This window comes from Strix uralensis, chromosome Z (genome assembly GCF_047716275.1).
Source record: "Strix uralensis isolate ZFMK-TIS-50842 chromosome Z, bStrUra1, whole genome shotgun sequence".
Lineage (NCBI taxonomy): Eukaryota > Metazoa > Chordata > Aves > Strigiformes > Strigidae > Strix > Strix uralensis.
Window position 1 is genome coordinate 59371306 of NC_134012.1, and position 12194 is coordinate 59383499.

Sequence of the window (12194 nt, forward strand, 5' to 3'; positions counted from 1 at the left end):
TTAGCTCCTTTTAAGACTCACCTGCTGCTGGAAAAGTCCCATAAAAGAGAGAGAAGGAAAACATTGACTGCAAAATATTTATAGGTACAGTGTAGCCTCTAACTTTTCCCATGAAGTTGTGATATAACTTGCAAGAAGGATGCAATTTTGAAGTATGCAAATAATAGAAATATTTGTTTATTACAATTCTAAGTATTCTTTTTATTATCTTATTATGAGCTGATGATGTTAAATCCACTGTATAAGGACCATACAGCTACAACACATTTTGCTTCTAAGCTAGATCAATGTTTCCTAAATAAAGATCTTCCTGAGAAGGCACCTAATGACATAAAAATAAAATAACAATTTTACTAAGTACAACTAAATAGAACTTTGCTAAGGCTTTTTTTGAATACAGACTGGAAAATACTTGGAAAAGAGTCTGACAATAGAGAATTTAGGGATTAGAAGAAGGTTTCCAAGGCCTTCTAGGTCTTTTAATAGATTTAGATTTGGAGCACATTGCTTCTTCCCTCGCACTGCTTCTTACACAGTGTTATTTTACTTTTCCTAGTTTGGAATAAGACCCATTTACCTTTCCAAGAAAGTCTCAGTTAAAATAACATTTATCTTATTTTATATTCAGACAGGTGAAGGTGTGGAAGGAGGAAGGTCTGTCTGGAGGCATTCTAGACTTTTGTCTGTGCTGACAGTGCTGGATTGCTGACTTTTCTGGCTCATGTTAACTTCTACAGTTAAGGATGCAAAGTTAAGCCTGTAACGGATTCTCTCACACACACGGTTTTACCTGTGAGAAAGTATTTGCAGGGAAAAAGTCTCTACACAAAAAATAGACACCTACTAGATCCATAACTAGATATATATGTCCTGAAACCTGTGCACTTCAGTTGTTTTTCAACATTACAGTCCCTCACAGCTATCTCCAAAACCTGTAAAGACCTAGAAGAACTGTCAGCAGTTACTTTTCTTGTGTCCATAGAAACCTGTGCATTTTATTCAGTGTTTTAAAAAGTAAAGCAATGATAGGGCAGTGCTGCCAAGTGCTTATGCTCTGATCTGATCTGCTTTCTGGATCTGCCAGCTGCAGACCAGCTGCAGTGACCTGAGTGATGCCAGGACTGCAGTCAGCCCTGCAGACAGGCAGCAGCAGGGGGAGCTCAGATTAATGAAATCTGTTCTTCTCTGACTTCTTTTGAGGTCCCGGTGACAGCCTGACTTGCAATCCCTGTGAGAAACCAGAAATCATACATGATTTCAGTAAAAACTGAATGAATCTGTTCTGGAGTTTCTCAAGAAAGCCAGACAAAATGACTGTGTCCAGTACTGGTATCCCGGTGTACTAGTTGGAGTGGTGCTAGTAGCACTGCCACACCTAATATGTATCCTATTTTGTGTCTGTATCTCTGCTGCTGTCTTTATGATTCTCATGGAAAAAGTCATGGTTGAAGCAGCTTAACTTTTCTTGCTTCATGATCTAAGTGAGTTTGATAAATATCTGGTTTCAAGATTCCATGTTTGAAAACAAATAATTTTCTGCCTATCAACTCTTAAGCTGAATTTTGTCCTCTCTTCCCTGTCACCAGTACATCAGCAACAGAAGATGACAGAAAGGAAGGGAGGTGATCAGAGACAGAGGAGGACTGTAAGCCCTACTGCATAATTAGATTGTAAATCCTTTGAGGCAGTGATAAGGAGATAAAGCATAGGAACAAAACAGGTTATTCACTGATGTTACCAGAATCACCATATTAACCTGCTGTCTCCAGATAGCATTGTAAGGGTCTGAGAATTGCAATCCCTCTCCCACATTTTTTTACTCTACTACTGATACAATTTTTTTTCATATGTAGTCTTGGAACTTACTGCTGATGGGGTCTTTTTCATATAAAAAGCATGTTGAGCTGTGAATTATGTGAATTATTGCATTAGTGTACTTGTGGATTCGACCAAACTCTCCCAGCAAAACTGGGCTGACACATTTGGAAAAAGGATTTGTGAATTACAGTTAGAAATGTTGATTTTTAGTAGCTAGTACAACTGAAACTCATATTAGTCTCATGTAGTCACAGTCAGTATTTTAGGACATATTTATTTGTCCATATTGGTCCATTTGTTTGTGACTTTGACTAAGTTGTATGAAAAAGTAATCATCTGTGTGCATCAGTGCCTGATTTCTTTCACTCTCTTGCACAAATCAAACTATTTAAACAGGCATAACAGGCATTTCACCGCTTTTGAGAACAATGGATCATTTCACAGATTGCTATATTAAAATCCCTCAATAAATTTGATTCAGGCATTTGACATTTGATTGGTAACTTTGATCCTTTGTAAAAGTGGTGTGTGGAAGAACCAGTTTTGGCTTCTTTGTTTTCCTTAAAAGATTCCTTAAATTTTACTTAAGAGTGTGTAATGTCTTGCCATAACAGTCGTGACATAAGCTTTTTGTAATGTTTGTTTACATTGCCAGTACCACAATTTAGACCCAGTTTTTGGTGTCTTGCTTCCAGAATGAATAAAGGTTGTGTATTAGTTGGAAACCCATTTAAATTGTGCTTTTTCAGGTCTGAATTCCAGTTTCTCACTGTAAGATGGCATTATTGCTAGTGTTTGAAAAAATACAGAATTCTTACTTTTTCAACCAAAATCAGTCTCTAGGCTCATCTAATCTTGACAAACAAGAAAAAATCGTGTTTGAAAGTCTAAACTAAGAGTCATTGAAAAGCTATGCAACTGCAGGCTGACTAAAATGTTACAAAATTTTCTGTTCTAGTCATCCTTTTGAGTATGTGCTAAATTACAGTACAAGACAGAAGGTGCTGTCTTCCCTAGTAGTAAAAAATTGATTACTCAAAAGAAACCTTGGTTAAAATTGTGGAGAATCATTAAATGAAATGTATCATAGCATCTGAATTGAATGCAGTTTCTTTCAGCACAGATGATTGAAAATAGTAATTGTAATATCTAACGAAATCAGATACTTGGATTCAATTTTTCTTTCTATAGTCTGACAATGCCAAAGTAATTTCAAAACATATGAGCCTCTATGATGATGTCCCAATCTATTTTTATTCAGAAACTACTACTCTAAATTGTAAATGGTTGCTGGGTTGTGCCTTAGGTGGCATATATTGGAAAGCAGAAGGCTTGCATGTCTGTGGTTGACAGGCAGTCTTATAATGCATGGTAGATTTTATTAATCAGCTCTTAAAGTTCTTCCAGCTCATGGTTTTTCCAGCACCAGACAGAAACATCTCTGTGGGACTCCACTGAAAACTGAGGAACTTTGCGTGGATTCTAGGGGATCAGTGCCTAAGTGAATCCTAAGTGGTTGCAAATCTACTTCACAGTTAAGATATTTCTCACACAGCAAACATGACGTGTGATAAAGGTCATGTAAAAGTAAGTCCTGGATTCATATTTCATTGTATCATTAAGTGGATTTTTTCAAAATAGCTTTTAGTTCTACAGTAAAGAAGAGATGTAATTCATCCAGGAAAACTCTCCAGATGAACTGATCCTATGTTGTTAAATATCAGATAGTAAAATATATCTTTTTAATTATATTAATTAAACATGGATGCAGCAATTATCATTGTGGTAGCATTGCTGTAGCATTATTTGATTATGCATTTAGTGAAAATAATCTTGGTATGTTTTGTCCCTTAATTTCTAAAAAGTTTTTTGAATGTATGACTTCATATTCTGAAGCTCATTGTTGGAATCATCATCAGCTGTGCACTGAAGTGTCTCCCTGTTGCTTCTTTCAACAAATGATATAAGACATCAACATCTCATTAAATTTTAAAAATGCATTGGAATAAAATGGTGCTATGGAACTTCTCATGATTTTCAGCTGTGCTTTGTAGACTTTTATTGCATTTGAAATTTTATGAGTGACAACTACCAGAAGATTTTGGGGTTTTTTTTATTTTTTTTAATATTGGAATACTAGTTGCTTCAGGGCAAGTTATGATAAGGTGACATACTAAAGTCAGTGTGATGTTAACCCTTTCAATTCTTCACTTATGTTACAGTGCTTCTGATTTGATAATAAGACAGTGACCAAGCTGGTTTGCTGCAAGTGTCCAACTATATACATCTGCAGTTATGAGACAGAAAGTGCATCCAATACTAACCAGGTGAAAGGATTCTGTCATTGCTCATATATCAGAGCTCTTGTAATACTATCTAAATCTGTGACTGACAGGTATGCATTTGGGAAGCATCTAAAGGAATTTTTTTGCTTCTTTAACAGGATTATGTCATGATACTACTTTACGATGTCAGGATTTTCTTCACATGGTATCTGCATAATAAGACTTTTTAAAAAAAGAAAACCAAATAACACCCATCCCCCCACCCCCAAACACTTTCACTAACTTCTGCATAGCTTCTCCATAGTTACTTTATGGAACAAGAAGAAAACTTTCTAAAAAAATGCCAGATCTTTCACATAATGACTGTTCAGTTTTGAGTCATCAGGCTTTTGTTTCACTAACAAAACAAATATGTGTGTGCTCTAAAGACATGATAAAAAGATTTTATAGGTATGCTCTTAACTACCTCTGATTTGAGACTGAGTTTGTCTTTTACTGTTCCAAACAATATTCTTGTCTAGTGGCCACCTATTTCTGCTGTTTTTCTCATTTGCTTCTAGCCCACATTCAGTTTTCTTTTCCAGAAGAACATGGGGCTTTCTGGGTCTATAATAGATGATAGCTGTATTCTTGGTTCATGTTATCTGAGGATTACTGTCACTTTATGATACTTCTTTTTGGAGACTCAAGAACACCATGAGCTGTTGGCATGGTCATTGTGCTGGCAGCAAGCCTCATACGAAGAATGGAATTTTTCTTATCTGGGTATTGAGGTGTACCTCTGCCAGTCTGTGGTAGAGATTCTTCCAAATATTCTACAACTTGGGTTCTTGGTGAACCCTCAAAGATCAGGCCTAAACTTGCTCAAGTTAGAAGCAGATCTGAACTTCATAGCCAAAGGCCTGTCTTTTTGCAGATAAAATTTCAGTAGTTGCACTGTGAGGACTGAGGACAGTGGGATCCCACACCAAGTATTTTATGTTCGTATTAGCATGCAAGGTGTTCTGAATTTGTGTAATAACACATGTCTAGCTACATCTCAGAAGCAAGCAGGCATAATTATTGGAGAGGAAACATGGAGATTTCTTGGTCCCCATGATAGATCTTTAGATGTAACTTCTATGTAGTGCTTTTGAGCTGTACATCAGCAAACCTCCCTGGAAATTTTTTGTGTTGGATGTTTCCGTAAACAAAAGATTGAGAGAAACAGCAGTTTCTGCCAAGGTCTATTTATTTCTATTTCTACTGTGTCAGTGTGCTAAAAGCACTAAGTCCTGCTAGATTTCATTAGAGCCTACAAGAATTGAAGGGATTCTTTGGACTACCTCTAGTTTGGACATTGCAGAATCATCAGCTGGAACTCCCTGCATACTTTCAATTGTCTTTTCAGCACAGAAGGATTTTAAACAGATTTGGCAAAATACCTTATTGCTCTTCATTCCGTAACCTAAGTCTGACTGACATTATTTGAACTCAGCCACAGTGAAATATGCATGTAAAGCAGAAGGAGAACATATTTGGTTATAACTGCAGTTTCCCATATGTAATTTCTCATTGTATCTTCCTTCGGTGTCTGTTAGTCTGGAAAGCAGCAAATGAGAAATGTGAACCATGTTGGATAAATTCAGAATGGTGTCTGAAGAAAATCAAGAGGGATGTGCATCTCTGCCTCTTGATTTTCTTCAGCTGGTCAAAAGAGGTGATTTTTCCACTGTATTTAGCATTGGTGCAGCCTCACCTTGAGTACTGTCTGCACAAGGCTGTTAAGGCACTTGAATGCATCCAGAAGAGGGCAGCAAAGCTGGTGGAAGGGCTGGAAGGCATGACCTGTGAGGAGTGGCTAAGTACTTCTTAATTTGGAGAAAAGGAGACTGAGGGGTGACCTCATTGCTCTCTACAGCTTCCTGAGGAGGGGAAGTGGAGAGGGAGGTGCTGATCTCTTCTCCCTGGGATCCAGCAACAGGACACCTGGAAATGACTCAAAGGTGCGTCAGACATTAGGAAGCATGTCTTTATAGAGAGGGTGGTCAGACACTGGAACAGGCTTCCTAGAGAGCTGGTCGATGCCCCAAGCCTGTCAGTGTTTAAGAGACATTTGGACAATGCCCTTCATAACATGCTTTAACTTTTGGTCAGCCCTGAAGAGGTCAGGCAGTTGGACAAGATGATTATTTTAGGTCCCATCCAACTGAATTTATTCTCCCCTTCCCTTCCCTTCCCTTCCCTTCCCTTCCCTTCCCTTCCCTTCCCTTCCCTTCCCTTCCCTTCCCTTCCCTTCCCTTCCCTTCCCTTCCCTTCCCTTCCCTTCCCTTCCCTTCCCTTCCCTTCCCTTCCCTTCCCTTCCCTTCCCTTCCCTTCCCTTCCCTTCCCTTCCCTTCCCTGCCCTGCCCTGCCCTGCCCTGCCCTGCCCTGCCCTGCCCTGCCCTGCCCTGCCCTGCCCTGCCCTGCCCTGCCCTGCCCTGCCCTGCCCTGCCCTGCCCTGCCCTCCCCTCCCCTCCCCTCCCCTCCCCTCCCCTCCCCTCCCCTCTCGTGTAAACCTAACCTCTGGTAGGTAGATTGTTTGATTTAATTGCAGGATTCCTAGACTGAGCAACAGGTTAAGCTCCCCAAAATCTGCAAGACTCAGTTATGGTTTTTTCACCTTTGAGACAGCATCAAGGAGATCAGGTTGTATGGATCTGCTCTGAAGGTCTTCCCATTCACAGCAGGGACCTCTGGAGGTCATCTGGTCCAACCTCCTGCTCAAGTGGTGGCTAGCTGAGCAGGCTGCCCTGGACCATGTTCAGATGGCTTTTGAGTATTTTCAAGGATGGAAACCCCACCACCACTCTGGGCAACCTGTTGCCAGTGCTTGGTGACCCTCACAGGTAAAAAATATTTCCTGATGTTTAGAAGGAACCTCCTGTGTTTCAATGTGTGCCCATTGCCTCTGGTCCTGTCACTGGGCACCACTGAAAAGAGCCCGTTTCTGTCCTCTTGGCACCCTCCCTTCAGATATTCATATGCACTGATAAGATCACCCTGAGCTTTCTGTTCTATAGGCTGAACAGTCCCATCTGTTTCAACCTTTCCTTTTATGGGAGATGCTCCAGTCCCTTCATCATCATGATGACCCTTTGCAGGACTCTCTTGAGTGTGTCCACGTCTGTTTTGTACTGGGGAGCCTAGAACTGGACCCAGCACTCCAGGTGTGGCCTCACCACTGCCCTTAGCTTGCTGGCAACACTCCTTCTATCGGAGCCATGGATACCCTTGGGTTCTTTACTTCAAGGTCATGTTGCTGGCTCATGCTCAACGTGATGTCCACCAGGACATCCAGGTCCCTTTCTGCCAAGCTGCTTTCCAGCTGGGCAGCCCCCAGCGTCTACTGGTGCCTGGGGTTGTTCCTCCACAGGTGCAGGACTTTGCACTTCTTGTTGAACTGCATGAGGTTCCTGCTGGCCCATTTCTTCAGCCTGTCCAGGTACCTCTGAATGGCAGCACGACCCTCTGGCATATCAGCCCCTCCTTCCAGTTTGGTGTCATCTGCAAACTTGCTGAGGGTGCACTTTACCCCGTCATCCAGCTCATTAATGAAGATGTTCAGCAGGACCCATTGGCTGCTGGGGTACACCACTAGTTACCAGCTTCCAGCTAGACTTTGTGCCACTTGTCATCGTTCCCTGAGCGTGGTCATTCAGCCAGTTTTCAGTCCATTTCACTGTCTGCTCTTCCAGCCCATACTTCACCAGCTTCTCTATGAAGTTCTTAGAGGAGGCAGTGTCAGAAGCCTTGCTGAAGTCAAGGTAGACAATATCCACTGCTTTCATCTACCAAGCTGGCCATTTCATCATAGGTGGTGATAAAGTTGATCAAGCATGGCTTGCCCTTAGTCAATCCATGCTGACTACTCCTGATGACCTTACTGTCCATTGTGTGCCTGGAAATGGTTTCCAGATTTAGCTGCTCCATCACCTTCATAGGGATCAAGGTGAGGCTGACCAGCCTGCAGTTTTCTGGATCATTTTTCTTGTCCTTCTTTAACATAGGACTGATGTTTGCTTTCCCCAAGTCCTCAGGCATCTCTCCCAGTTGCCATGATCATTCAGAGGTTATTGAGAATGGCCTTGAAGTGCCACCTACCAGTTCCTTCAGCACTCATGAGTGCATCCCATCAGCACTCATATACTTATTTATGTCCAGTTTGCTTAGGTGTTCTTAAGTATCTTCCCTCAAAGGTACGTCTTCCTTTGCACTGGGACCTGGTATTCATCAAGGCCTGCTAGTAAAAAGAGAGGGAAAGAAGGCATTCAGTACCTCAGCCTTTTCTGTGTTCTGTGTCCCCCACTTCATTCAGCAGAGAGCCCTAACCTCTCTCTGTCATCTGTGTACTTCTAGAAGCCCTTTCTGTTGTCTTTGGCATACTTGGCCAGAATCAAATCCGTTTGGGCTTTGACTTTCCTAACCTCATCCCTGGATGCTTGGACAGTGTTTCTGTATTCCTCCCACATTACCTGTCCACCTTTTGCATGTTCTCTTTTTGTGTTTGATTTTTGCCAGGAGCTCCTATTCCTATTTCTCTTGTAGAAAAGACCTACACAGAATTGCTGGTATTTCTCCTGCTTATACAGGTCATTAAACAATTATCAGAGGATTTAAGCAAGCATACTTTATTCCATTTCTTCCCAAGAGAAAAGAAGATTCCACTTGCTGCAGGAGGAATATTGGGAGCCAACACCATTGTCAGCTACACGAGGTGTTGAATTTCCTGAGGCAGATTTATCAAACTTTTATGTAAAGGTCTATGTGTATGAAATGTATTTGTTTAGTGTCTGGGACTCTATTTTATGTTATTTGGGATCTCAGCTTACTTGTATCGATCATAAGAAGTTGTGTGGGAGCCCATTTGAAATGTAGAATAGTATCAGAAAACTATGTATTTCTTAATTTGAAGACTTCTCTATTTCTTCACATAGCTGGACAAAATCTTCTGGTTCTAAGGAGTATGTAACCATTTTACAGAAAGTGAGCATGAGAGGTAATAGTGTCTCATTTCTAAGAGCTTGACTCTTACCCAAATAATGGGAACTCTTTTTAAGTTTTCTTTGAACCCCTTGACAGGAATTCATTCTTTGTAGTGCCACACATGTGGGCATTTAGTTTGGGTGGTTTGGGCCAGTTCTTCTTTTATTGTTGTTTACATGTTCCTCCCTTCCATGCAAACAGTTCTGTTCATATAGATAGCACTGAAAACATCTTTATCAGACTGTAAAAATAAAGTGTTGGTGAGTGTGATGACTTATAAATGAACACTATGTAGCAATATTACACACAGAAATTTGTTTTGTTTTTTTCCCTAAGATATCAACCAATATCATAGACCACTGTAGCTGGGACAGTTTCCTGAATGAGCTACATCTGTGAGAAAAAAATATTTACAGTTTTTTAAAATCATGAGCTTTCTAAAGCTGTACTGGTGAGATGTTGTGTTGTCAGCAAGTGGAATATTGTTTTCAGTTCTTTGTGTTTTAAACACTGCTCAGGGACTTACATACAGTATAATTGATACATGCAGAAGATTTAGAATTTTATGTTCTTTAAGTTTGCCACACATGTAGAATAGAAGAATGAGACTGGGAAAGATCTTTTCCACTGAGAATGAACAGATTATTGCCTGAATGCTTACACCTCCTAAATCTTTTTTGCAGTATATTTTCATACAGAACTGGTTATGTAGCCAAGATGTTGTTACAGAATCATATTTTAGGACAGAAAAGACCCTTACAGTTGTTTTGTTAATACCATTTTAACACAAACCAGATTTACTATGCTATGTTGCTCATAAAATTATAAAAGGTATTTTGGGACAAGAGACACTATGCAATCATTCCTTGCCCACTGAGGGCATTGATGTTTACCACATGAAGACCTCATAGTTCTGCTAACAAACAGAATCACAGAATCACAAAATCATCTAGGTTGGAAAAGACCTTGAAGATCACCTAGCCCAGACATTAACCTAACACTGACTATTCTCAGCTACACCATATCCCTAAACGCTATGTCAACCCGTCTCTGAAACACCTCCAGGGATGGGGACTCCACCACCTTCCTGGGCAGCCCATTCCAACACCTAACAACCCGTTCTGGAAAGAAATACTACCTGATATCCAGTCTAAACCTTCCCTGGTGCAACTTGAGGCCATTACCTCTTGTCCTATCACTTGTTACTTGGTTAAAGAGGCTCCTCCCCAGCTCTCTGCAACCTCCTTTCAGGTAGTTGTAGAGGGCGACAAGGTCTCCCCTCAGCCTCCTCTTCTCCAGACTAAACAACCCCAGTTCCCTCAGCCGCTCCTCGTACGACATGTGCTCCAGACCCTTCCCCAGCTTCGTTGCCCTTCTCTGGACACGCTTGAGTAATTCAATGTCCTTTTTGTAGTGAGGGGCCCAGAACTGAACCCAGTAATTGAGGTGTGGCCTCACCAGTGCCGAGTACAGGGGTACTAAAACCCATGTATTGCCACACAGTTGTTCTTAGTAGACGATCTGTTTAAGGGAATAGATATATAGCGTATGTGTGTAGGGAGCAAATGTTGCCTTCTCTTCTTAAATCATTTAAGCTTAGTAACAGACATTCCCTTACTCCATTGTCAGGAAGCATGTAAAGTCTTGTCAGGGTGTGGAAAGAGAAAAAAGAACGGTTACTAATTACACAATCCTTTGTCCAAGGATTGGAAAAATTTCTTAAGATACTGGAATGCATTGCATATATATGTGCAAGTGTGTGAGTGGATTTGTGTGTACATATACAAAGTATTTCATTCTTTTAATAATGTCATAGTATCTGAACTGCATAAGAATTTCCATGCAAAAAAAAATTTCTGTATCACAGTATGTCGCGGATGAAAGTATTGACACGGTAATATTTAGTAAGAAATCTAGGTTTATTAATAACTAACAGCAATTTATTATTATAAAATAATTCAGAGATACTAAAAGAAAGAAAAGCGACTTATTCAGATTCTAAAATGACAAGATTCACACTAACTTACTTAACGGTACCTATATATATATATACATGCATGCACAAAACAGAACAGACAAACATACAGAAACAAAGGTGTTTGGATTCAGTAGAATGAACACAGAACGGACATACACACACAGAGACAAGGGTACGTACCCCCCCACACACACACACAGAGTAAAGAGAAGCTAGCTCAAAGAAAATTTCCCTCTCGAGTTTAGAGCAAATACTCACAATGCCTTGGCATTCCTCAACGGGCGATAATTGAGACTCGAGCGGGGGACTTCGCCCTGGCCTTCCGTCTGGAGCAGACGACACCTTAAGGGTTTTGGTACCTGAGAGGCGTCCCAGCTCAGGGGAGATGCTGGTCACAGGCCCACTGCGATCCAGGAGAGCTCAAAGGGTCTCCCTGGTGGTCGCCATTTATAGGGTCCAAGATAATTGACTTTTGTCAAATGCCTTCTGGTGCCTTCCAGCAGTTACAAAAGAATTTGATTAATGTGTGACTCTGTTATTGTTCCCATTTGACCACATCCCAGGCACAGGTGTGCCAGGCCCTTAGGAGATGATGGGCTGTGGGGCAGGAGCCAGGAGCCAGGCTCGTTAAAGGGACATCTTAACGTTATCAGTCCTTATCTCCACGGACTGGTGTATAGCTCGGGGGATGTGGGTGGAATCGCACCTAGCACCAAGCAGCCCAACAAAGAGAGGTGGGTGTGTGTGTGTGTGTGTGTAAGAATTGCACCACCACTCAGTAATACACTGTTTTCAAAATGCTTCTTTCAAGGGCAATACAAACTTCAAGTATTCAAAGGCAAGTTTGACTGAGTCCTGTGCTATGAAGTATGGAGAATAGAGTCTTTAGTGTTAGGGCTGGTGTGTTCTTCCTTTAGTTACCTGTTGTTACATGTATGTCCCATTGCAAAGACAGTCAATATGACACCCTGGCAGGATTAAAGTATCTAGAATAGAATGTAGATACACTGAAAGCGTATTTGTACAGTGTAGGAAGACTGATAGAAAATAATACAAGGTAGAAAGTACTTTGCGGGTATGTGTAGAACCCACAATATTAACTGTAAACC

The 12194-nt window shown here is 41.0% G+C and overlaps 1 protein-coding gene across 6 annotated transcripts in view; it reads left to right on the forward strand.

Annotated features, from left to right (window-relative positions):
- The window catches only part of FBXL17 (F-box and leucine rich repeat protein 17), a 315193-nt gene that overhangs the window by 138595 nt on the left and 164404 nt on the right, over positions 1 to 12194 (forward strand). Inside the window, exon 8 of one of the 6 annotated variants that reach the window (XR_012627033.1) lies at positions 629 to 3817. The exons of 4 other annotated variants lie outside the window; for them this stretch is intronic. Coding sequence is in view for 1 of the 2 variants with exons in the window: in XM_074855758.1 (XP_074711859.1) it covers positions 4041 to 4068 (28 nt within the window). In the remaining variant the exon portion in view is untranslated. Of the gene's footprint in view, positions 1 to 628; positions 3818 to 4040; positions 4116 to 12194 lie in introns of those variants that run through there. One more of the 6 variants, XM_074855758.1, reaches the window with a different exon arrangement.